The sequence below is a fragment of the Vigna unguiculata genome, chromosome 6 (genome assembly GCF_004118075.2).
Source record: "Vigna unguiculata cultivar IT97K-499-35 chromosome 6, ASM411807v1, whole genome shotgun sequence".
In the NCBI taxonomy this organism is placed as follows: domain Eukaryota; kingdom Viridiplantae; phylum Streptophyta; class Magnoliopsida; order Fabales; family Fabaceae; genus Vigna; species Vigna unguiculata.
The window spans coordinates 31043253-31068649 of NC_040284.1; the positions used below are offsets into that span (position 1 = coordinate 31043253).

Here is a 25397-nt window from a genome sequence, read left to right on the forward strand (position 1 = left end):
ATTGGAGAAAGACCAAATTGTTTCATTTAAAAAAAAAAGACCAAATTGGATCAAAATTATAAATAAGGAGACTAAATTGAAAACAAGTACTATCATGTGACAATAACATGATATGTGACACTATACAGGTATAACGTTAACATCAATTTAACAGAAATGGCTAAATTGAAATTTTTAAGAAATTAAAAAACTAAATTGGACAAATGAAAAATTAGAGATCTTTTAAAATCTTTAAATAAAATTAGAGACCAAATTAGGTATTAAAAAAAATGGATTGTAATTTTTTGGTGCAGTTAAGCGGGTTAACATTTAATTTTGGTTTGTTAAAAATAAAATAAAAATATATTAAAAATATGCATTTTAAAAAATTAACTTAAAATGATTAAATTTATTTAACTTCTAGAATAAAATTACTATTCTGACCTAGACATTGGGGGTTCTAAATTAGATAATAGATAAAGATTGAATAATTTAATTTAAAGTTAACTGTATTTCAAGAAAAAAAATTCAAGTTTCTAAGTTTTGCATTTGAATTTTATTTATAGTTTTTAAGGTTTTGCATCATAATTTATAAGTCCAAAAATATAATGATTATAAGATACAATATCTTCTAAATCATATGTTAATAAAATAAAAATTTCTTAAAGAGTCTTTGGTCCAATTCCTGGATCCAATAGTTTTGTTGTATGTTTCAAACTTTATAATAAATGTAAAGTAGGTGTTACATGTGTTTAGATTGGTTTATAGACAAATTATCTACAGACTTAGATTCAAGCTTCAAGTTAGACCAGGACGACTGAGACAGTATAATTATTAATATAAATTTTATATATTTATTTGATTCTATTATATTATGTGGCATTTATTTATGTACTCTTATATTTTCTTTTTACACCACTATATATTTTAATTTTCAATTATACCTATGTTATAATTTTCAATCGATATATATTTTGGACTATAAAGTCCATAATAATAAATTACATTTTGTATTGTACAATTTATAATACAAAATTACATTTATGATTGTACAGTTCAAAATACACAAAAACTTTAAAATCTGAAATTTATATTTTATATTTTTTATTATTAATTTTTATGTTGGAAGTCCCACATCGACTAGAGATAAAACTAATTTACAATATATAAGTGAAAGCAATCCTCAAAACTTATAAGTTAATTTGATAAGATTGAGTTAGACTTGTAATTTTTTCCCGCTAATGAGTTAAGGTAGAAGTAAAAAATGGGGTGAAGGTTGAGTAAAGTATGAAGGTGCTGTGTGGGGGAGGAGAGAAGAAGAGAGGATAAATTTGACTTTTTAACTTGTTTGTAGGAACGGTAAGAAAACATGGGTCCAGGAAGAAATTCTCTAAACTGTCTTACTAGCATTATTCAATACCCAAGCAATCAAAACACACATTACGTTGGCCCATAGTTGAGGACTCGTTTATTATTTATAATTATTTTTTTTAGAAAAGTACGTGTTATAATTTGTATGAATTGAATTGAACATATGTGAGAGTTTAGAATAGCTGAATGATCTGATTATACTATGTGGAGTTGGTGTGTAATGTGTTTGGTGAGAACATGGGATGCAGCATGCTCCACGTCCCATATCTTCTTATATTCATCTTACAACTTCAGCCTATAGATTAAATTATATTTATTTATGGAGGATTTTTAGATTTGAAAATTCATAAACTATAACATTTAAGACACTTGAAATGTCAATTTTATATTTAAAAAACTAAAAAAAATCACCATTCTTTTAATTATACGTATTATTGTTGACGTGGTATCATTAACTGTATTAACCATGCTTTGTTTCTGGTTGGAGCAGTGCATCCAAACTCCAAAAACCTCACCCATAAAAGAAGCAGAAACAAGAGCAAGAATGGAACAGAGCATCATACTCAGAAACAAGAACATTAACAAGATCAGACATTAAGCATGGAAAGGATGAAAACCTTAGAGCGCATTGTCGTAATCCCTTCTCACCCACCCTTCCTTCAGGACCACTCACTCCCTCTCTCCCACCTCGACACCGACCCCAACCTTCACCTCACCTTTCGTTACCTCCGCGCGTACACTTCAACCGCTTCACCTACCTCTCTCGACCCCTTCAACGTCATCTCCTCCTCCATCTCCAACGCGCTCACCCAATTCTACCCCCTCGCCGCCACGCTCCGCCGCCGCCCAACCTCCCCCCACCGTCTCGAACTCTGGTGTGCCGCTGGCCAGGGCATCCCTCTTGTCCGCGCCGCAGCCGATTTCACCCTCCACTCCGTCAACCACCTTGACGACCCGGCCTCGCCTCTCGCGGAGCAGTTGGTGCCCGACCCGGATCCTGAGGAGGGGCTGGAGCACCCCTGCATACTCCAGGTCACGGTCTTCGCGTGCGGCGGGTTCGTCCTTGGCGCCGCCATGCACCATGCGCTATGCGACGGCATGGGGGGCACGCTGTTCTTCAACGCGGTGGCGGAGCTGGCGCGCGGGGCCACGCGGATGACGGTGGAGACGGTGTGGGAGCGTGATAGGTTATTGGGTCCCAGGAAGCCGCCAAGAGTGGATTCAGCGTTGATCGATGAGTTTCTGCGTTTGGAAAAAGGGGTTTTGCCGTACGAAGAGGGCGTTGGCGGGGTTGCGAGAGAGTGCTTTCATGTGAAGGATGAGTGCTTGCACATGTTGAAGAGATCCTTGCTGGAGCAATCTGGGTTCAACTTCACCGTTTTTGAGGCTCTTGGTGCCTACATTTGGAGAGCCAAGTAAGTGTCACAATAATTTAAGTTCATCTTATTCTTACATCAGAAAAAAGAAGAAATAGCATAGTGTGATATTTTCAGTGAAGGAGTAGATACACAACTTTTTTTCTGTCCCTTAGATTCTTTTTTTTGTTGAATTGTCCCTTGTTTCTAATAACGTGTTGGGGGCGGATTAAACAGCGGAAAAGGTTGTCTTTTTCAATTAGCATTTGAAGTTTTGATGATGATATGAAGATTGTTTGTGAGACAGGGTGATGGCGTGTGGAATCCAGGGTGAGGAGAAGGTGAAGTTTGCGTACTCAATCAACATACGGAGACTGGTAAAGCCAGCACTGCCTGGTGGGTATTGGGGCAATGGTTGTGTGCCAATGTACGTAGTGTTGAGTGCGAAGAACTTGATCGAAAGACCCATTTGGGAAACTGCAGAGCTAATAAAAAAGAGTAAAAGCAATGTGAGCGATGAGTATGTGCGGTCATACATAGATTACCAGGAGCTGCATTTCGGTGATGGGATCACAGCGGGAAGAGAGGTGAGTGGGTTTACTGATTGGAGGCACTTGGGCCACTCCACTGTGGACTTTGGGTGGGGAGGCCCAGTTACTGTTTTGCCCCTTGGAAGGAACCTGCTTGGGAGTGTTGAGCCTTGCTTCTTTTTGCCTTATTCAACTGCCTCTTCTCAGAAGAAAGAGGGCTTCAAAGTTTTGGTCACTTTGAGAGACTCTGCGTTACCAGCTTTCAGAGAAGCCATGCAAGTGTTTTCCACTACTCAAGATCACTGGCCCAGTCACATATAGAGACACACACATGGTTTCACCAAGTGAGCCGTGTAAACAAGTTGAAGAGTTATACAAAATCATCTTGAAACATGTTTATGTTATTGTATGATGAAGGTTTTATATCCAAGATTTGTGCCTTGTACATGATTTTTCGTTTTAAGAATAAAAAGTTAATAATCATAATATTTAAATTAATTGTTTAATCATATTAATTAAAATTTAGATTACAAAAGCATGAAAATATACTTATAACGAAACTTTCTTATTAAAACAAAACTGAAATAAAAATCATTTTTAAAAGTAATACAATAACTTGCAAAAGAAAGTTTTAAAAATAATGTAAAAAATAACATACCATTATAGGATTTCAAAGTAAAATAAAACCTCTTATAAAGTAAATAATTTACCCCAAATGTTAAAGTAATTTAAAAAATAGTAATTATAATATGGCTGTCAAAGTGGATTGGAACTCGGATTTGGTTAATTTTTTTTATAAATTTTAATATGGGTTGATTTTTGACCTGACTCACCTAGAATCCGACTCACATGGGTTGAATCCTTGGTGAGTTGAGTGCTCATCAACCACTTGTAAATAAATGATCACACAAGTGTTTTTTGTTAAATTGAGCTTTGCATTTGGATCATACTAGTTTTTTTTAGCAACACATAAATAATTTCTATTTTTGTGATTTTGGTTTGTATTTGAAATGAATTAAAAGTTTATTTAGATTTTAATTATAATTATAATTTAGTTTTGACCGAAAGAAAATAAAAAAAAAATATTTTTTTAATTAAGTGAATCCTTGAGCCAATCCATTTAACCCGTCAATCCATGGTGAATCGGACCAGGTTCGAATTTTTTTGGTTCACTAATAAATAAATCGGACTGGATTGACTCATTAATTAGTTAATCCGTAGTGAGTTGAGTCAGGTCAGACCAAATTACCCATTTTGACCGTTCTAAACTATACTGTTTACACATTCATCAAATCAGATACCGAGACCCTTTTTTTTTTTTTCTAATTAAAAACTGGATTGCTTATTCTATTTTTGTTTAGTTTAAAACAGTCATATAGGTAAAAAAACATGAATAATGTTTCATACGTTGCAATGATGTTATATGATTAAAAACGAGTTATACCGCAAAAAAATTGCTGAAAATTTCAGGAATCGAAGATATATTGATAACCGTGGTTGTACCTCACTAAAAATTCAAACCTACAAATATCGAATTCACCTCAGGTCATCCTTATTTTAGTTAATTTATTATTGATAGCGTGGATTGTTTTTGCGTGTATTTAATACCTTTATCCACCGCAATATTATTTCTATTATTTACTATTAACAAAAATACACATAATCATTTAATTTAAAAACATGGTTAGGAGTTGATCTAGTTATTTTGGGCCTTAATAAAAATGTAATGTAGGAGTAGATGGTGTTTTAAGATAATATTTGTAAACTTGAAGGAATTATTAATTTAATTGAGTTATTTTTGTTTTAATTAAAAGAAGAAAAATAAGAAGAGAGAGAAGAATGAAATCTATCTATCTTCTTATCCAGAGGCTGGGAGGCCAATAGGAGGCATGCCAGCTGCTATGATTGGTGAATAAAGAACAAAACAAAGAAGCTGCTTCATAGAGCAAACACTCCTTCTCTTCTCCGCCTATGGCGTCCACGTTGGGCACTTCAATTGCTCTTCTGCCTTCACGCTATTTCTCTTCTTCTTCTTCTTCTTCTTCTGCTTCTTCCAAGCCTTCCGTTCACACTCTCTCTCTAACCTCAGGTACATTGCTTTGCCAGCTTTTTTGTTTTTTTTGCCTTCAATATGTTCTTTGAGGGAGTGTGGAAGACCCCTTTCGTATATGTTATTTCTCTCTGCCAAATTTGTGAATTTGTTACTCCTTGGGGAGTTTGTAGCTGGAAATGAATCGTCGTGGGTTCTTGTGGCCATTGTGTGATTGTTAGAATCTAAGTATAGTGCTTGTGACTTTGCAGGGCAGAGCTATGGGCGGAAGTTTTATGGAGGAATTGGAATCCACGGCATAAAGGGAAGGTCTCAGTTCTCAGTTTCAAGTGTTGCTACTGAGGTTAACTCTGTAGAACAGGTTGGTACGATATTGGGTTTTTGAGGTCTGGATGTTCTTTCTGATGTCTTTATTTGTGTTTTGGATTGCATTATTTGTTGTAAAGATTTCCATTCTTTTGTAGATGTGTGTTGAGTCATTCAGGATTCCAAATGATTTTTAAACAGATTTTGGGTTGAAGGCAGACTTTTAGACTATATTATGATATTTTTCTTTAGTTTAATGAGCATGTACTGTGTGTGTGTGTAAAATATTTTTGTCAAACACAAACCATCCATTGTTGATCAATTAGATAGTTACCATAAAAGTTAACAAAGTAATAGCTATGAATAGTATTTACCTCTTAGTGCGTACGTTATTTATTCATTTTTCTTTTCCCTTTAAAGTTTATATGGCTTCTGTTACTCTTACACGCATGTGCATTTAGAGTATGGTTGATTGTTGGAAAATTGCAAGGTGAGAATGAGAGGAATAAAAATGAGCTCATATTTGAATGTATACTATGTTGAAATACCTAGCTTATTTATGTTTTTTACTTTCAAAATTAGTGCTAGAGTTATTGGAAATTAAGGATTGTGTATGCATTTTACAAGAACCCAACTCAGTAAACTTTTGATATTCAGAATCAGAGTACTGCTGCTAAAGAAAGCCAAAGACCAGTGTACCCGTTTGCTGCCATAGTTGGACAGGATGAGATGAAACTCTGTCTCCTCCTTAATGTGATTGATCCTAAGATTGGAGGCGTGATGATCATGGGGGACAGGGGAACAGGGAAATCCACAACGGTTCGGTCATTGGTTGATTTACTTCCCGAAATCAAGGTTGTTGCTGGTGACCCCTATAACTCAGACCCAGAAGATCCAGAATTCATGGGTGTTGAGGTGAGAGAGCGTGTACTACAAGGAGAGAATCTTTCTGTGGTGTTGACGAAAATTAACATGGTTGATTTGCCATTGGGAGCTACAGAAGATAGAGTGTGCGGAACAATTGACATTGAGAAAGCATTGACTGAGGGTGTGAAGGCATTTGAGCCTGGACTACTGGCTAAAGCTAATAGGGGAATCCTATATGTTGATGAAGTTAACCTTTTGGATGATCACTTGGTGGATGTGTTGTTGGATTCTGCTGCATCAGGATGGAACACAGTGGAGAGAGAGGGAATTTCTATCTCACATCCTGCACGCTTTATCCTAATTGGCTCGGGCAACCCTGAAGAAGGGGAGCTCCGGCCCCAGCTGTTGGATAGGTTTGGAATGCACGCTCAAGTTGGAACTGTCAGGGATGCTGAGCTCAGAGTGAAGATTGTGGAGGAGAGAGGTCGATTTGACAAGAACCCAAAGGAGTTTCGTGATTCGTACAAAGCTGAGCAAGATAAGCTCCAGGACCAAATTTCCTCAGCAAGGAGTGTTCTTTCTTCTGTTCAAATTGATCAAGATCTCAAGGTGAAAATCTCCAAGGTGTGTGCAGAGTTGAATGTGGATGGACTAAGAGGAGACATTGTAACAAATAGGGCTGCAAAAGCTCTTGCTGCTCTGAAGGGAAGAGACAAAGTAAGTGCAGAGGATATTGCTACTGTCATTCCCAACTGCTTGAGACACCGTCTTAGAAAGGATCCCTTGGAGTCAATAGACTCAGGTTTACTTGTCACTGAGAAATTTTATGAGGTTTTCAGCTGAGAGTCATAGTTATAATAACACGGTCTTTATGCTGCGCTATTCAGCTACTTTGTTTACATTTTACCTTTCCTTTCCTGAGAGGATTTTCATTGTCCTTAAACATTAGTAAGATTCATGAATTCCTCTTATACAGGAAATTCCGAGTTTAAGTGTAAGAGTCATTCACTATTTTCTTCTCCATTTGTAACAAGCTAGGGGTTTCCAGGCTGTGATTCCTATATTAGCATAAATTTGAAAAAAAAATTAAAAGTTACTTTTTTCTCAAAATATTTTTGGATTCCTTCATATTTTGTGTTTCATTGCAAAGGTTACTACATTTTACCTTTTAATTTATGAGAAACACCGAATGAACTAGGAAGGTACTTTTGCTTATTCGTTCTCTTAACCTATGTCTTATAGTTTGCCGTTGACTGAAATTCACCCACCGTGACATATAGACAACTTTTGCACTGAAAAATAGCTTGATTCATCAGGCACTGCATCTATAATGCTTTGCATTTGCTCAAGATCTCATAAATGAAATATAAATTTTTTAAAAAATGCTGCCTTCAGTTTATTTATACACAAATGCACTCCAAGCAACTCTTCATATAACATCACGCAGAAGCTAAATAAACAGCTTCTGCATTTACTTGATTGATGGACGTACTTTTCCTGAATGAGGCGAGTATAAATAAAATGGGTTTGCTAATAAACTAATTAAAAGCTAGAACTGGTTGCTTCGGTGTTCACTAAAAATCCATGTCTTTAACCCCATTCTATAAATTTTTACAAGAAAATTCTATATATAAAAAAAAGAAGCTCAACACACTCCACAATCCACATTAATCGCGTGAACAATTTGCTATAATGCAGACTGACGCAACATTGAAAACTACACAAGAGGCTAACCAACTTTTTCCTTTTTTCCACTTTATAATATAAACTGAGTAGTCGTCATAAAATACAATTGTCACTGATTTGTAAATACTATTAATTACATGTCCAAGATTCATTTAGTGTGTGTAAGATTAATATCCGAACCATGGTCCAGCAGCTATATGCAAAAATTCACAATGTTCTGTAAAAACATGCGATGTATATAAACTGGCTATAAAATTCCCATTGAAACATATTATTAAGCATCCATCTAACACACATACATATCAGTCGTTACTATACGAACCTAATAGAAGAGAAAAGTAAGAATAAAAAACAACTATAATTTCTCCATAAACTAAAATTAACTCATGAGTGAGAAAAAAGTTAGATTTCAGAGAAGTTACTAAGAAATAACTTCTAAATATTAATTTATTTATGCATAAGTTCATTATTTGGTATTAGAAATATTCTGCAGCATGAGCTTGTCACCTTCAGTCATCCCTCCCCATATTGTAGGCCTCTGTTCTAGAAAATCAGGGAACCGCTGAAGTAAAAGAGTAGCCGTCCCAATTAAGATTGAAGCAGTTATAGCCCATATCACATACTTCTTGTTCCCAAACTCATAATCAAAATAATGTGAAAGATACTTCTCCTCCATCCATTCTCTTTCCTCAGCTCTTCTGTTATCATTCTGCATTCAGCCATGATGTCAGAAATTAAGTTCATTTGCCTTTATGTCAGAAAGTGCCCCAAAATTTCAAACCGGAAAAATAAGTATACAAAAGAACAAATACAGTAGAACAAACCTTGAGGAACATCTCCAATGGAACATCAAATATTTCTTCTACTTCAGCTGAGTTTAAAATTGGTGAAAATGCATCCTTGTCCGTCAGTACTCCAAGCACAGGTACTATGGTGACACCATACTGTACTTAAAAACTGCTTTGTAAGGGTATTGAGTTATGCAAAAATCTAAAGTTCAAAGATATTTTTAATTAGTCAAAATAATTAATGTGTGCCTCTAATCCTGGATTACGTGTTTGCCAATACTGTAAAAAAGAAAAAACACTAACTAGATTTCTTTATTTCTGTGGACACGAGTCAGTCAGCTTGGATAAATCTGAGTATTCACGAGAGTAAAATAGAATGAATTAAAAATGTAAAATTGAATCAAACTTCTCACATTAAAACCAACTAACTCATCTCAACTTTTTTAAAAGCTATCATCTATTTTTCTCGTAAGCACTTACAAACTAATAGAAACTCTGCATTCAATGCTTTAAAAAGTCTCAATAATAGAGTCTTATAATTGAAAATATCCCCTAGGATAAAAGTCAACCCAAACTGGGCATAATTGAAGAAGCTTTAATCTTAGTAAGGTCCTCCTGATATTAGCTCGGCAGATAATAATTCGATACAAAAGCTAGTCTTAGGGAAGATAGTAGCACTATACTACAAAATAGTAAAATAATAGCATACTCAAGAATTGCAGGACTCAACTCATCTGATTAGGAATCTTGGGTTTAAAGGAAGCAAGTTTTCCCCAGAATTAAAACCCTGATTCCAACAAGGTTGGAACTTGTGGGGAGGAGGGTGGTTAATAACCTGAATCTAAGAAATGGATCGACACAATTGGATTGAAATATCTACTGATAAACTAGGTTCCATATTTTGGAAACATTTAATTACTCATATGATGTTATAGTCACATAAATTGTCTCTGCACCTAAAAACATTTAATTACATGTCATTTTTAATTTTGCTTAGTCCGGAAAGATAATAATAAGATGAAAAAAATAAAAAAGAGAGAGAAATATACCCTTGTATGCCAGGGTTGGAGAGGAGTAATGACAGAAACAAGAGAAGGGTCCAAGCCAATTTCCTCCTTGGCCTCTCTCAACGCTGTTTGTACATCGTCAGCATCACCTTCTTCCCTCTTGCCACCTGGCAAAGCCACTTCACCTGCAGATATTACAGTGAGGTGAAAATCGAATTGAAATAGGAAAACAGAACAACATTGATTGCAATGAGTGAGAAAGAAACCAGAGTGGGTTGAGAGAGAGGAAGAGCGCTTGGTTAGGATTACTCGCAGACTCCCATCGCCGCCTTCGAAGACACAGATCAGAACTGCTGCTCTCTTCTTCAAAACGATGGGTTTATCCAAAATGTTGGGGTTGGTGGGCACGGAATACGAACACTGGATGTGATTGATCAAAGCCTGTAATCTCGATGAAGCTCTCTTTGAACTCATTCTCCTCTTCCCACCCACCACCTACCTGCTCCTCTGCTTCACAATTATAATAATTATAAAACCTTTTTATCATAATAAAAAAAATAACTGTTATAACCAATTAATTAAAAAATATCATCACAATTTAAACTGCAATTATAAAAAAACATTAAACTAATTTTTCTATTACTTATATGAAATTTCATATGTTTTTAACTCCTGACTTTTAAGGAAAATTGGAATTCGTTTTTTATATGGTAACTTTTCGGCGTAAGTATTATCCAAATGCAATCTTTATCCTGAACTAAAGTCCATAAAACTTTTCCACATAATGTCATGTTTGTACCAGTAGTGTAAAAGCTAGAGAGAGAATACACCTTTATATTAGTTTTTTTACAGATTGTGATAAACTGGGTGATGATGCATGAAAATGACTCTATAGATAAACAACAATAGAAATTTGTTGTGTCTAACAAGCGCTAATATTTGATTTGGTACTTTCTGAGTGTGTTGTGGTTGCTGTTGTGTAAAATGTTTTTGACGAGTTAGCAATTGATTCTGATTTGATGGGTGACCCTATTGAATTAATTTCTCATTATATTTGATATTGATACATTTAAAGTTTGTTAATTCCTTTTGCCTTATTTTGATATTGATAGCAATTATATCATCTAATGTTAATGGAGAGGATGCATCAATATAAGTTTTTTTTTTATAATTATAACATAATTGAGCGAAACAAATTAGGGTAATACTAAGATTTCACTCTCTTATACATAATGAGTTTCAAAATTCATTTAATGATTTTCATTGAACTTAATAGCTTTCAATAATAAAAAAAAAAGGCTAGATATTCTGCTGAACAAGTTTTTACTTAGTAAATGTTTCTAGATATTCCTGATGCATCCTTTGAAGTAAACAATTGTAATTTATTGATGGCATTCTTAGTACATTTAAACACTTACTTAATCTTGAAATCTGTAGTGGTGATGAAAATTATTGTAGGATGAACAATTGTTAAGAGCTAAAATATTAAATGTCAAATTCACTGCGTTACACAGTTAAATCACGAGGAAGCTTGAATTTAGGATTCTGCTCCATGAAAGCTGGTGGTCGTTGATACACAACTGATGCTGCCCTTATTAAGATCCCAGCCGTTAAACCCCATATCAGGAATTTTTTATGCTCCATTTCCATTTCGTAGTCAAACAAATGTATCAGATAATTCTCTCCCATCCATTGCATCTTCTCCTCACTCCTCTTTTGATCCTGATTAATATGTATAATGACATTAACTTCTACATGAAAACATGTACATTAGACACAAATAAAACTAAGACTCAACCTTGAGAAACATTTCTAAAGGTGCATCAAATACAGCTTCTACTTCAGCAGGATTCAGAACAGGTTTGAATGCCTTTTTGTCATGAAGAATGCCAATGACAGGAACCACTCTCATGAGGTACTACAAAAGGAAAAAAAGAAGAAGAAAAAGATTAACTTTAACTGTATCTATAGTTTTCAAATTATCAATATTCATTTGTCAATCAGGAAATATAAAACCACTCAAGATCATGTGATATGATGCTTCAGATCAGTTACTCCAACAAGTAGATGTGTGAAAAAGAGTCTATACCTTAGAGAAAAATGGTTCAAGAACAGTAACAACATCGACAAGTTCAGGGTCCAACCCAATTTCCTCCATTGCCTCTCTCTTTGCTGTGTCTTTATCATCCTTGTCCCCTTCCTCCGCTTTCCCACCAGGCAAGGCCACTTCACCTGCAAAACAAGGTCAACAACATGCAATACACACAACCCTCATTTCATTCCCTACTGATTCACAGACACTAACATCAAGATCTTTGTTATCACAGCAGAACAACCACATTGCAAATGTAGTTACAATTGTTTGTCTCTGATTTTCTGTAATGCCAAAGATGGCAATGAGCAGTTTGAAAAAAAAGGACAAAACACTTGTATGAAATTGGACTGACCCGAGTAAGTGGAGAGCATGGAAGAGCGCTTGGTGAGTAGCACTCTGAGATCCCCAGCATCTCCTTCAAAGATGCAGATCAAAACAGCAGCTCTCTTGTATCTGAATTCTTCTGTGTTTTGAGGCATTGAGGTGGTTGATTCTGAGTAACTCACTTCTGAGACAACCTTGTCTTCCATGACGTCATCCAAAATGTCTTCAGGGAATATTGGGGGCTTGTAAAGGCGGAGCCTTTGCGCCAAGTCCAGAAGCCTCTTTGATCTTCCATTGGAGTTTGAACAATCCATGAGCTTGGAGAGAAATACTATCTTCTCAGAATACAAGTCATGAGTGCTAGATAACTCATATCATATATAAGGCCATGCTACACATATATCATCATGTAGTGATATTTGAACTTGTAGAAGTTAATGAAAATGAGGTAGATAGTAGAATGGTACAGGTTCTATGATTGAATGATGTGAAGGAATACCTGTTTTTGGCAACAAATATTAATGTCCTTGATACCATATGAATGGCTGCATCTTTTTGGTCCTACTCCTACCACATTAACCATCTCCATTCTTTATCACTAACAACCAACATTGAATAACTTGTCTCTCCAGTTTCCTGCCAAAAATACAGCTTCATAGGTTTATGTTTATGGTTTATGTTTATGTTTATGCTCTCCTGCACTTATTGGGAACGTCCACACAATGCATATATCTCACACCGCGACATGTTTCTATATTTAACATACTTATATACTGTAGTTCTTTTACATATAAAGGCTTTGAAAGATTAGACACTTCACTGACCTGTATTAGATACTGATATGTTTTGACTAAAATAATGATTATCTTATGAAGTTCTATCAGATTTTGTATTAAGATGTATTTAGCAGTGTGAACATTAAATGATTGTGTGTTTAACGTTCTAATTGTTGGAATCTAACATTAAATAACTTAGAGTAAGTTGAAGTATGCGTGGTTCAGAGGTTTTCGTAGTACTAATATGACATTTATGAGACGTGAGACTTGTTAGTACTGGAATTGATGAAACTAATGAGGCAAGAAAGAGTTAAGGGAAGTGCAATTTTTGAGGAAGAAAGTATGTCTAAAAGTATCTTAATTTGGCCCTTTTCACCCAATGGCAGGTATGGAAGATCAGAAATGGAAAAATGTTTAATGCAATGAATTGGCAGGTGGTGAAGGAATTAGAAATGAAGTGAATCTTTATTGATCTTGTTAGGTATTAAGATTATATTGTTCCTCTTGTGGAGTTGGGAGGTTCTCTTTGGTACTGTCTCGCATCAAGGGTCAGTTATGAGTCCATATCCAAAATGCCGGTTTTTAATGCAGAACTCTGAGAATTCCATTTCATTATTTATCCAAATTTAATTTAATCACTAATTATTTCTAATGTACAATGTGTCAGTGTTTCAACAATTGAACCACTCTTAAATGGGATTCCATCTTTTAAATAGGAAATGTGTGGTTGGAAGAACTTCTTTATTTGAATTTGCTTTTTGCTTGGATACATTTTAGTGTAAGTACTTAATGACAATGGCGACATATTAGAATTGATTTCACTTTTTATTTTCGTCTTTCGATAATTTTTTATTGTGGTATAAACATCTATGTAAGGTGCAGTGCGAAATTTCACTTAGTATAGATGAGTTTGAAAGGCAAAATAAAAGAATTAGGATCTTTATTGTGTGTGAATTTCTGTTTAGAAACCTCTTCAAAGTTCTAATGGAAAATTAGAGATAAGATGAAAATATTGTAAGAAAGATCTTGTTGGTAGTAGAAGTAAAAATGAAACCTCAATTTTATTTCATCATGGGAAAAGAAGTGGAAAAAAATCGCAGTCAATTTCATATGGGAAATTTGTGTTACATCATGTTGGAAAATTAAGAATTTGTGATGGAAGGTTAGGTACCGAGACAAAATATGTAACAATGTAAAAGATAAAAATGTTTAATTAATCGGATAATACTCGTTTTTGTTCAGATGTGTTAATTTAGTACCCGTTTTTAATTGGTCAAATCTCAACTTTTGAACAAGTGTCTCAATTAGATTCTTTCAGAAAAAAATTATTAATAATGCTAATGCCGTTAACTTTATTCATGACTTTTACAATTAAATTTTAATATAAATATCAATACTTAATTTTGTAAGTTATTTTAAATATTAATATAGTTAACGACGTTAAAAATTTTATCTTAAAAAAGATCTAATTGAGACATCTTTTTAAAAATTGAGACTCAATTGACATTTTTTAAAAGCGGGTACCAAACTGACACATTCAAACAAAGGTAGATATTATCCGACTAATTAAACCAAACAAAAAAATGTAATTGCTTAAAAAAAGTTTGACAAGCTTGCAACTGTTTTTAAATTATTTTTCTATAATGTTAAATGATTGACTACCATTTAGCATAATCTTAGATACTTGTGTGTATATTAAAAACATAACATATATAATTTTATAACTATGAAAAGAAACTTGAATGAAGAACCACAGAAAGTAAGTTAAACTCTATACAAAAGGTCTACTTGAATATAACTACCAACAGAGTATATGAGATTATATTAACCAGAGATAGTTTGAGTAAGAAATTAAATTAATTAGACATATATTTGTATTCAAAATAAGAACAAATATTTTAGATTAATTCGTTTTCAACTAGAAAACACCTCAATTAATTAATTTGTCTGCTGCCATAATGTAACTCATATTTCAGTGATTATTTAATTTTGATTTAACCTTTGAGTTCACTTGTCATTTTAATTTATTTCTCTTGTTTTAATTTTGTTTAATTAGTAATAATTTCAAAAATAAGAGTCTATTTGAAAGAATGATATTACTTTATGATACTCTATACTTGTGATTTTTTTTAATGAAAAAAAAAATACTAACTCCATTTTATTTGTTATTATAAAAATAACTCATACATAAGAGCCACTACAGGAGTTATTTATAAATAAAAAAATACTGTTTTAATATAATTTCACAGACATAATTTATTTAAAATAAAAAAAATATTAAACATGAAGTCGTAAATTAAAATAGTATTTTTATTCACAAACAACTCGTGAAACATGATCTAAGTATTTACTAGATAATCTCTTATATAACACATGCAAAAATCTGTTCGTGTCATCTGCTAGTTGCACCGATAAACTTTGTGACATGAATGGGCCCAAAAATAATAAAATTTGGAAAACTAAAAAACAAAAATTCGGAGGGAAAGAAGGATTTCTGGGTCCTATGGTTCCGGCATCAGTTTAAGTGATGATATTTTTTCATAATTTTATAAATGGTTAAATATATTTTTTATCCCTTAATTTTCAGTAAATTTTGGAATTAGTTCATTTTAAAATTTTAGATCAATTTAGTCATTCATTTTTTGAAATACGTAGAATTAGTGATTTTAATCAAATTTTGTTATGTTTATTTAAAGTTTCGTATACATTTCAAGATTGTATTTGAGTTGTTTACCCTGTTTGATATATTTTTGTTTTAATGTTAAGTTAAATACTATTATGAAACACGTTTGAAATGTCAAATAAAATTAATAAAATTTGATTAAAATGACTAAATCCAAAAAATGAAGGACTAAATTGATCTAAAGTTTCAAAATAGATTAATTTCAAAATTCACTGAAGTTAAGATATCAAAAACATATTTAAGCCTTTTATAAAACAATGACTTTAATCTATATTAAAACTTATTTAAAAAAAAATTGTCATGCCACCGGAATTGAATAGTTTATCCAAAAAATATTTGATATCACTATTTAAAAAGAATGACAATTTAAATAATTAAAATTTCCATGTATTTTAAACTCTTTAAAAAAATTGAAAATTTCCGTTTAAACACTAAGCTTAGTTCATACTGAAAAAGTGACTCCACCAAAATAATTATAATAAGTAGTGATATTAGGCAATGAAATTAATATATTTTAGGGATAGGGTTACTTTTTAGAGTGTTTTCAAAGCTGTTTTAACAAAAAGAAACATTTAAGAGTAGTTTGAGAGAAGATTATTGGTTCCATGGTTAGACATTAAGATTGAGTGAGGAAGTAGGTCATCACAATTATCAACCATAATTGATCACCTTCGCCTACTACAGCTAATTAGGTACCCTTTCCACCCACCACTATCATGGAGTTGTTGTTCACCAATTATTTTCCACCCGCCATTACTAAATCTCTATTTCATCTTATTTTAAAACTAACATTTTTTTTATAACCTTCTCAGAATTTCAGAAACCATCAATTTCTCTAAAATAAATTAAGCAGCCATATATTTCCTAACTAAATATAATATGCTTGATTAATAATACTCTTTCGGTTCCAAAATTATTATCATTCCATAAATTCAAAATAACATTTATAATGTTTTTTCAATTATATCTTTATACTAGGTATATTAAAGTAACTTTTACAAAACTAATTCATTAAATTATGATATTTTAGTCTCCAAGCTTAATAATTAATGTTTTCTTAATGATGGTGTGCTCTTATAAAACAACTACTTCCTCTAAACTAAAATACAAACAAAAATAGAAGCAATGTTTGGTGGACTTAAATATAGACAAATTTTAATTTCCTAAACTCTTTCATATTATTGTTTCAAAAATATTTTTATCTTTAAACCTAATCACCATCCTCAATATTTGAGATTAATTTATGAAAGATACCATCTTAGTGAACAAAAACAAGAATATTAAATGAACTTAACTAATATTCTTAATCAATGTGAACATATTTAATTTTGCTTATAATTGAGTCCGGTAGTAATATAGTTATGCGTGTATTATTTGTCTTTACATATAAATAAAAATGGAACAGAAACAATAGCAAGTTGCAGAAGCAATCTGAAAAGGGTAATTATAAACCAAGCGGAAGTCAAACATGATCACATCTTGGAAATTTTCTATTACAACATAAAAGAATAGATATATTGTTCTATCTACAATCTGTCTTTTCGTTGAATATACAAGAATGAAAAGAAGAAGAAAATAAACAGAAGCAATCAACAAATCACACCCACAACAGGTCTGTTGACACATTCTCTGCAGTGGTTTGTTTGAATTTCTGTCACACTCGTATGCACAATTGGAAGCAATCCAATAAATAAATAAGTTGGCTTTCTGGTTTACTTTTTATGGATTGTAACCAATTTAAAATCAATTTGAATGTTCCACTCAATTCCACTCAAGTTATCAGAAAAGCTTGATACTTAAAAATTGTGCTCTATCTTTGCCACCTTGTCAAGAACTCACTGCACTTCTTGAATCACAGTTTTCTCGGCAGTTGGTGGATAAGACAATCTCCTAGCTTTTGAATTGGCTTTTGCATTGGCAGAAGGAGGAGTCCCTTTTGCAATGGCTAAAGGAGGTTTAACTGAGACAGGAGTTTTTGGTGTTGATGTGTTCTTATCCTTCTGCACCTTACTTGGCTGCTTATGTTGAGCTTTCTCTGGGATGACAGATACGCCGGAGATGCGACTTTCCCAAGGCCGAGCGGCGACCCACCGTTCCTTCCAGCTCCAACCCCAATTAGCCTTGCTAAGTTCATAACTACCTAGCAGTTGGCTCATACTAGAGTTGGCCCTCCACTAATATGATTCATAGTATATGCATGTCACTATCAGTTGGATAAGGTAATACAACATATAGAGACATTCCTAAGACTAACAAACCTACCTGATGGGAAAAGGCATATGCCATGGCTCTTTCGCGCTTAACTGCTGCTTCTTCCCTCTGATGTATCTTTCCAAGGGTTTCCTCCATGGTTGCAGAACCACCTGACCATTCAACCTGCAATTTATGCTATCTAGTGCTCAGAACAAGACTAACTGAATTATGTTCAAAGAATGTTATGTATCCAGTGAAATATTTGGGGAGTGTAAACTACTCATTCATGGTAGCAAATTTAAAGTGTCTCCGGAATTGATTAAGTAATGTTCGATAAAAAAGTGTATAGAGAAGGCAACATTCCAGGAAGAGCATAAATTTCCCGGAAAAATAGAGACACAACTAATAATTTTTTCTCACCACTATGAAATAATCGAGATAACTAAAATACATCAATAGGCTCTTCATCAAATAAACAGATAAAAATTCAAATTCAGTTAGTGGCAGCATTGGTAGTAGATATGGCATTTTTTTAACCAAAATAATGTGACAGTTGACAAGTAACCTTTTCACTTAAACATGGAGTTAGAAGTTAGATCTAAGCTCTGTGCGTACGAGAAAACTTTTAGGTTCACAAAAATGGCCTCTAAAAAAAAATTAAGACTGAAACAAACTTAAGAAAATGACGGCAAGCTAAAGATTACCTCCAGATCATGAAGTTTTGCTTCCAGTTTTAGTTGAGACTCTAGTTTCTTCCTCCTGATCCTGTCTTCTGTTACCATACATATTCGACGATCTCTGATCTCGGCTTGAATCTTGCTCCATGAGTGAAGGTATGTTATAGCTGTACTGGCTTGCTTTTTAACAGAGAAACCTTCTGTTAGGATCTTCAGTTTTGAAAATCCTTTCACGCGCCGTAAAGCCTTTCTAGCCTGGACAGTTTAAAAGTCAGAGTTCCAAAATACACACCAGCCAAATATACTAACACATGTTTGAAATATAGTCAGAAATTTACATCTGAAATACTCTATCAGCAAGCATATTAAGACAAGAATCATCAAGAGTTGATTTTAAGAGGATAGTAAAAGATTTACCATTCATGTTTGTTTTGAAGAAGTATGTCATGCAGTTATATTTAATGTAAAGGAAAAAGGTGTCAAGACAGAGATAAAATGTCACTCTTTGCTCATAACAATGGGAGAATCTAAAAATCCAGTTTGCCCGTAACAGTATGAAAAATAATGAATCTCCGATCTCACAAACAACTTAGTTTTGTGAAATTCTGAAAATAGGGTCCATTGAACCCTTGCCATCATAACGTTTTAATTAAATTCTTTAGCACTTAAGAACACAGCAGATTTGATTTAATGACATTTTGCACTAGATGTAGCTTGAATGATACCACTAGTGTGTGTAAACATTGTGATTTAATTCCACAGTATTATGTACACTCTGCAATATTTTTGTTTGTCTGTAAACAAAAACTCAGTAATCATACATCACTCTGATGTCATCAGAAATCTGGCATACGAGCAATACAATAACGATACAGTAGTATATAAGCATCGACAACAGAAAAATGAAATAATATATACAGAAGTATGATTGCTAAAAATGATCTATAAAAAAGGTCAGACTAGAGTTATCATGTACATATACTATTAAAGAACCTCTCTGCAAATTTTTCAACTGAACAAACCTTATAAGCTCGGAATGCAGTCTGGATCCTTGTTGCAGCAATAGTTTCAACTGACACCCCAGGTGAAACAAGGTTTTCACTTTTAATACCATTTGCTAAATCACTAGACTCTTTCCCGGTATAATTGTTTGACTTTGATGCATTTAGTTTCTCTTGAGCTAAGATACCCTGTTACAAAATGTGGGCAGACAGAGAGAAATATTCTGGTTACAATGGTTCATGGAAAATATCTTGAAATACTTGATAACAAAATGGTATTTCTACAGCCTAACATAAACAAAGCAATTAAGTTTTCGTAAACAACATTACTGTACATCATATGTATGATCATTCCAAACTCAGATAAAATATTGTTTAAAAAATAACTACATCAACTTGGAGGTGTATTGCAGTCAGAAATATTGAATGACCTTATAGTTTATAGAAGGCTTCTAAACTAACTAATAGCAACAAAGTACTGGACAATATGCTAGTCATTTAAATTATAGAAAAGGCCTTAAGATTCATTTTCGTAACAACTTAATGATAATAATAAGTTATTTTCATATGCACTCCTAAAGAGTTAAACTTATCCAAGTACTTATATCATAAAATAAATCCAAATAAGTAGTAAATAAGTTCTTCCAAACAGACCCTGAGTCTGGGTCTAGAGCCAACTTACTACAGCTTTGTCCTTTATTGGAAATGAGAACTACAATTATAAAAAGGCTCATCTCTATATGACGTGGTAAATAATTTAAGATAAAAGGGCATCAAAGCTCAAATTAATTAAATAGTTTAGGAGAATAATGGATATGGGAGGTTTAAAATCAACAAATTGACATTTCTGCAATTTAATCCTTGCAAGGATTAGAAAAAAAGACTACAAATGATAGGAGGTGCATTGTACCTTTGCTTTCTTTGATCTGTCTTTCTTTGATTTTCTTAAGCTAATTATCGTCTTAAACCAATCGCCTGAACCCATTCTTGATGTGAAGTAACTAATTTCAAAATAACATAAACCCTGGGAATATACCAAACATTAGCATCTTATCTCACCCTCCATTAATACACATTTAGCATGATATTCTTAATTATAAGAGATTCACACAAAACAAAACCGAGTAAGAAGATAAACGAAGGCCTTAGACAGTTAGACACTAGACTTCTGAACATTAGTCTATGTAGAAATACACGATTTCAAAGCTTGATAAGGGAATGTGGTGTATACGTTGTTTGTAATAAAATCCAATACATATATTATATTCAACCAGTGAAAGATTATGTCACAAATATAGCATAGTATGGATCGGAACAGAAATCATAGCATGATCATAAAAGCTTACAACGATTTCAGACACTACAAAAAGAAAGCAGTAAATTGGACATATTGAATCTAAATGTAATGAAAATATAAGACATGCCGTAAGAAGTGATATAAAAAAAATAAACTCTTTTTTTTTTTTGCATTCCCAGCAATAATACCAGCCATGTCATCGAAATTTACAAGAGAAATCAAGAGAAACTGATAATGTGATACATCAAAAACATAGATCAACAGCTGAACCTCTGAAAAACAAACGGGGAATATGTCTAAAACGAGCATTGAAATGGGTTTCCCGGCATCACAAAAGAAGAAACAAAAATGCAAGTGGGGCGAGAATGACAGGCATACCAGAGAAGTTCGAAAGGAGACTCCTTTTCTTTCCTGAAGTGGCAACGGATCAATGGGGGTTGGGGAAAATGATATATTAGTGTAGAAGTAAAGAGGAAGAAAAGGAGAAAAAGAAGGGAGAGAGAGTGAGCAAAAGAATAAAAGGTGGGTGTGAAATGTGGATTGCCATGGCCCAATACCAGCTTTAATTCTCTCGTAACGTATAAGGTGAGTGAAAGATGAATGTAAGTCCAAAAATGAAATAAATATAAAAAAGGAAAAGACTTTATGTATGTGAAAGCGACGACCGACGAATACATGAAGATGATGAGGTGAGGGTAGTCTTGCGCTATTGCCCTAGACAGGTCCACACAGATATTATCGTAATATAGCATACATAGTTGGTTGGATTTTTGGAGAACTCGACAAGGAATCCTAAAATGACACCACAACAAATTTTCCCAATGTTTTCATCTTCACGCTTTGCTTCCTTGCCTCTTTTATTCAATTTGTTTTATTACAATTATTTTATCCAGCTATATATATATCAAATAAATATTCAGGAATTCGCTCGTACTACTAGTGGAATTTATTTTATATTATTAAAGATTATTAGTATATGAATGGTAACGGCAAAACAGATAGATAGAGAGAATTTGTTGAGGGATCATCTGGTACAGGCAAGTCTATTAGATCCTTAAATTAAGGCTCCAACGTGTAAGTTTGGCGGCCGTTGGTGAAAAATCAACTCATGACAGATAGGAACCATAATAAAAAAATTAAAAATAAAACATAAAACTGGTCCCGGCGAGGCTCGAACTCGCGACCTCCGGCTCATAAGACCAGCGCTCTAACCAACTGAGCTACGGGACCGTTTTATTAATATATTTTGAAAAACATATTTATACTTTGTCATAATTATACTTTTGTCATAATTCTTTACATAATTATTTGTCATTTATTCTTGTTAATTATGTTCATATACATGTATATTTTTTAAGAAAACTTTAATGAGAACGAAACAAAATATTATTACTGAAAATATAAATTAAAGTCAAACAAATATTATTTAAATGTGTTCTATTAAAACTTGTGATAAAAAATTAATTACATTTGTGAATAAAGAAAATGGCATTTAATGAATATTATATTCATACCTACTTTCGTTCTGGTTGGAAATTGGAGCACGAGGAGTCTCCTTCAAACACTTGTAATTAGACATGTCAAAGTGAGTCAACCTGGCTCATACGGGTTGGCTCACCACTAGCCGGGTTCAAAATGAGTGAACCCAACCCGGCTCACTTTCTGGTGAGCCAGAAATTTTGTAACCCGGCTCAACCCACCACGGGTTGGTGGGTTAAGTGGGTTGGCTCACCAACCCATCTAAAAAAATTATTATTATTTTTTTATTATTTAAATATTTAAATAAATTTTTAAGTAACCCATGAGATGACAATCATAGTAAAATCAAGAACCAATGTTTTGATCATGCTCACCACCAATATATGAAGAATTATTTCCAATAAAGTATCCATTAGTCTAAGAAAGCATGACTAATATTACAAATTTTCTATCATGCTATTCAACAAAATATAAATAAAAAAAATTATACATTTTTTTCATGCTAATTTAGAAAAAATTGTTTATAAGACGGTTACTTGAGTAATTTACTATAAAGATTATAGTTGAAGATTAAAGTATCAACATATATATAACTTGACAATCAAATTAATTAAACATTCAAATAATTCAAATATAATTAAGCAACATTCTAGCATTTAAAAATATGAAATTGTGAACAAATATAATTGGAGTAGTAAATAATTTTAAAAAAATTAAAAGAAAATTTTAAAAAAATAAAAATAAAATTGTAAAAAAATGTTGGTGGGTTAAGTGGGCCAACCCACCTTCAACCCGGTTCGAACCCGTTTAACCCGTGGGTTAAGTGAGCCGGGTTGAGTTCAACCCACTTTTGAAAAAGTTGAATTTTTCTCAACCCAACCCGGCTCAAAGCCGTGGTGAGCCGGGTTGACTCACGGGTTGAAACCCATTTTGACATCTCTACTTGTAATGACTTAATGGTGATACTATCAAATTTTTTTTTCAACGTAGAATACTTTGTGCACTACTTTCTTAAGAAGGTTATCTCTTTTACACCTCTCACATTGAAATTTCTGTTTTCTACATTGCTTAAGTGGCCCTAGAAACAGACATCACATTACACCCTTTATTCTCAAACTTTTTTTTTTCTTCTCATGCTTTACCATTAATTAGCTTCAGTTTTAAATATAACAAATCCTCATTTCATAGATTTCTATTTTGAAATATCATATTTGTCTTCTAATTGATTTGCTCGGTTAACTTTCTTTATTTAATTTTAAATGAAGTAAGTTTATTTTTGTGGTTGTTTTTTATAGTTTTCAATATTCTACCCAAAATTAAAAAAGTCAAGTTATACTCAAAATAAAACTCATTCGTTCTTTCTTTAAATCTTAATTATTTGTATATTTTTTATATTTAATTATACTTTTTCTGCTATACTTTAAACCACGCGTGATTTGATACTTCAACTGATTGTTCCACTTAATTATCATAATTTGGCCTTCTATGTTTGAATTGTTTGCATTTAATTCTGATAAATTTCCAATCATTAAAAGTTAGTGCGTCTATAAAATATATTTTAATTATAGTTAGAACATATAATTTCAAGTAAAATAGAGAATTTCATTTTTTTTTAAGTGAGTTGTTGATTACTTTAGTTGAAGTTGTTATTTTTCTTGTTTTAACTAGAGTTTTTTTTTTTTTCCTTACAAGTTACTTAATATATATTTTGATGCGTAAGAACTTACCCGTCTTGCTGATAATCTAATTTATGATCTTAATTTAAATTCAACTTTTGCTTCTAAACAAAAAATATCGATGATAATTAAAATATTATTCTTTTTACTAAAAAGTACACTAAATGTCAACTATTTAATTAAGATTTCATCAGAGGACAACTATTAAGGTTAACCATTACTTTAATAGGAATCTAACTTTTCAATTAATACACATAAGCAGTTTTTTCTAAAGTGAAGAACAACAACTCAAAAACTAAATAAATTTCTTGATTGAAATTTAGCGTTTAATGTAGTTAGAAGTCTACCGTTGTCCCTATAGATCAATTACTCCAAACACCCAAGAAAACAATTTGTTGCGCCAAAGTCAATAAGATTGACAGAGACAAATTTAAGATTCAAAGGAAATGGTTCTACTTTTCGTGTTTCAAAGTTTATTTTTCCTCACCAATCATTTCATTTTGAAGCCGTGAAATGTGTTCCGTATAAACACCATCAATTAACCCAAACCATTGAAATCAAAGAAGCATGGGTTCCAAAGACAAGCATGAAGATGAAGAATCACTTAGTATAGGCCTAAAGGTGATGCTAGCAGCAGCTATCTCTTTATTTGGTATGATCTCAATAATCATCATCTTCCATTTTAGTATGAAATATTTCATCATACGGCAACGAAGGAGACGCCAAAACGAGCTTCTTCACCAGATCACCACCCAGATTGCACCGATTGATGTGAGTTCTGTGGAGGCACGCAACCCTGGACTTCAAACTTCCATCATAGCCTCTCTGCCTAAACTTTTGTTCAACCAAACGGAACAGTTCAAGCAAGGTGAAGTGATAGAGTGTTCGGTTTGCCTAGCCACTGTTACTAAGGATGCAATTATCAGAGTGCTACCAAATTGTAAGCACATTTTTCATGTTGATTGTGTTGATAAATGGTTTAATTGTAACTCCACATGCCCAATTTGCCGCACTGTGGTTGACCCAAAGGTGGCACCAGAAGAAGAAGACGGTGATTTAGGCACAAGGATCCAGCAAGTCCAACCCACAGCACCACCTGTTGTGGGTGATGGTGAGGTGCATGATGGAACTGAAATGGAGAAGGTGGGGTGTTCAGGTTTGAGAATTGGATCTTTCCATAGGATGGTTAGTAACAGGGAAAGATCAGGGAGGAATCACAGTTGTGATGAATCTACAATAGATATAGAAAGACACTAA

General features: G+C 33.2%; 6 protein-coding genes and 1 non-coding gene across 9 annotated transcripts; 3 read left to right on the top strand and 4 right to left on the bottom strand.

Annotated features, from left to right (window-relative positions):
- Window positions 1-1835: 1835 nt before the first annotated feature.
- LOC114186940 (spermidine sinapoyl-CoA acyltransferase) lies at window positions 1836-3685 on the top strand. The gene is made up of 2 exons (XM_028075018.1): window positions 1836-2765; window positions 3013-3685. Exons 1-2 carry the CDS (start codon window positions 1951-1953, stop codon window positions 3554-3556), a joined length of 1359 nt encoding a protein of 452 aa, XP_027930819.1. The 5' UTR covers window positions 1836-1950; the 3' UTR covers window positions 3557-3685.
- A 1399-nt stretch (window positions 3686-5084) lies between these two features.
- LOC114187888 (magnesium-chelatase subunit ChlI, chloroplastic) lies at window positions 5085-7568 on the top strand. Its single transcript, XM_028076286.1, has 3 exons — window positions 5085-5324; window positions 5537-5646; window positions 6249-7568. Exons 1-3 carry the CDS (start codon window positions 5207-5209, stop codon window positions 7299-7301), a joined length of 1281 nt encoding a protein of 426 aa, XP_027932087.1. The 5' UTR covers window positions 5085-5206; the 3' UTR covers window positions 7302-7568.
- Window positions 7569-8379: 811 nt separating this feature from the next.
- LOC114187889 (nudix hydrolase 15, mitochondrial-like) lies at window positions 8380-10462 on the bottom strand. Its single transcript, XM_028076287.1, has 4 exons — window positions 10206-10462; window positions 9982-10124; window positions 8969-9088; window positions 8380-8853 (listed from the first exon to the last, which is right to left on the bottom strand). Exons 1-4 carry the CDS (start codon window positions 10411-10413, stop codon window positions 8611-8613), a joined length of 714 nt encoding a protein of 237 aa, XP_027932088.1. The 5' UTR covers window positions 10414-10462; the 3' UTR covers window positions 8380-8610.
- Window positions 10463-11295: 833 nt separating this feature from the next.
- On the bottom strand, window positions 11296-12737 carry LOC114189139 (nudix hydrolase 15, mitochondrial-like). The gene is made up of 4 exons (XM_028077844.1): window positions 12387-12737; window positions 12029-12171; window positions 11738-11857; window positions 11296-11661 (listed from the first exon to the last, which is right to left on the bottom strand). Exons 1-4 carry the CDS (start codon window positions 12670-12672, stop codon window positions 11446-11448), a joined length of 765 nt encoding a protein of 254 aa, XP_027933645.1. The 5' UTR covers window positions 12673-12737; the 3' UTR covers window positions 11296-11445.
- A 4551-nt stretch (window positions 12738-17288) lies between these two features.
- LOC114186748 (protein IQ-DOMAIN 1-like) lies at window positions 17289-21584 on the bottom strand. 3 transcript variants are annotated; one of them, XM_028074745.1, is made up of 6 exons: window positions 21364-21584; window positions 20599-20712; window positions 19710-19877; window positions 18715-18942; window positions 18080-18193; window positions 17289-17991 (listed from the first exon to the last, which is right to left on the bottom strand). In XM_028074745.1, the coding sequence occupies exons 2-6, from the start codon at window positions 20671-20673 to the stop codon at window positions 17653-17655; spliced, it is 924 nt and encodes a 307-aa protein (XP_027930546.1). In that variant the 5' UTR covers window positions 20674-20712; window positions 21364-21584; the 3' UTR covers window positions 17289-17652. The 3 variants fall into 3 exon arrangements, with proteins under 3 accessions (XP_027930546.1, XP_027930544.1, XP_027930545.1); XM_028074743.1 differs by lacking the exon at window positions 21364-21584 and adding an exon at window positions 21256-21361; XM_028074744.1 differs by lacking the exon at window positions 21364-21584 and adding an exon at window positions 21174-21244.
- A 557-nt stretch (window positions 21585-22141) lies between these two features.
- On the bottom strand, window positions 22142-22215 carry TRNAI-UAU. The gene has a single exon. It is a non-coding gene; the product is annotated as a tRNA-Ile (tRNA).
- A 2492-nt stretch (window positions 22216-24707) lies between these two features.
- Window positions 24708-25397, top strand: LOC114188615 (E3 ubiquitin-protein ligase ATL41-like). Its single transcript, XM_028077184.1, has one exon. The coding sequence runs from the start codon at window positions 24708-24710 to the stop codon at window positions 25395-25397; it is 690 nt and encodes a 229-aa protein (XP_027932985.1).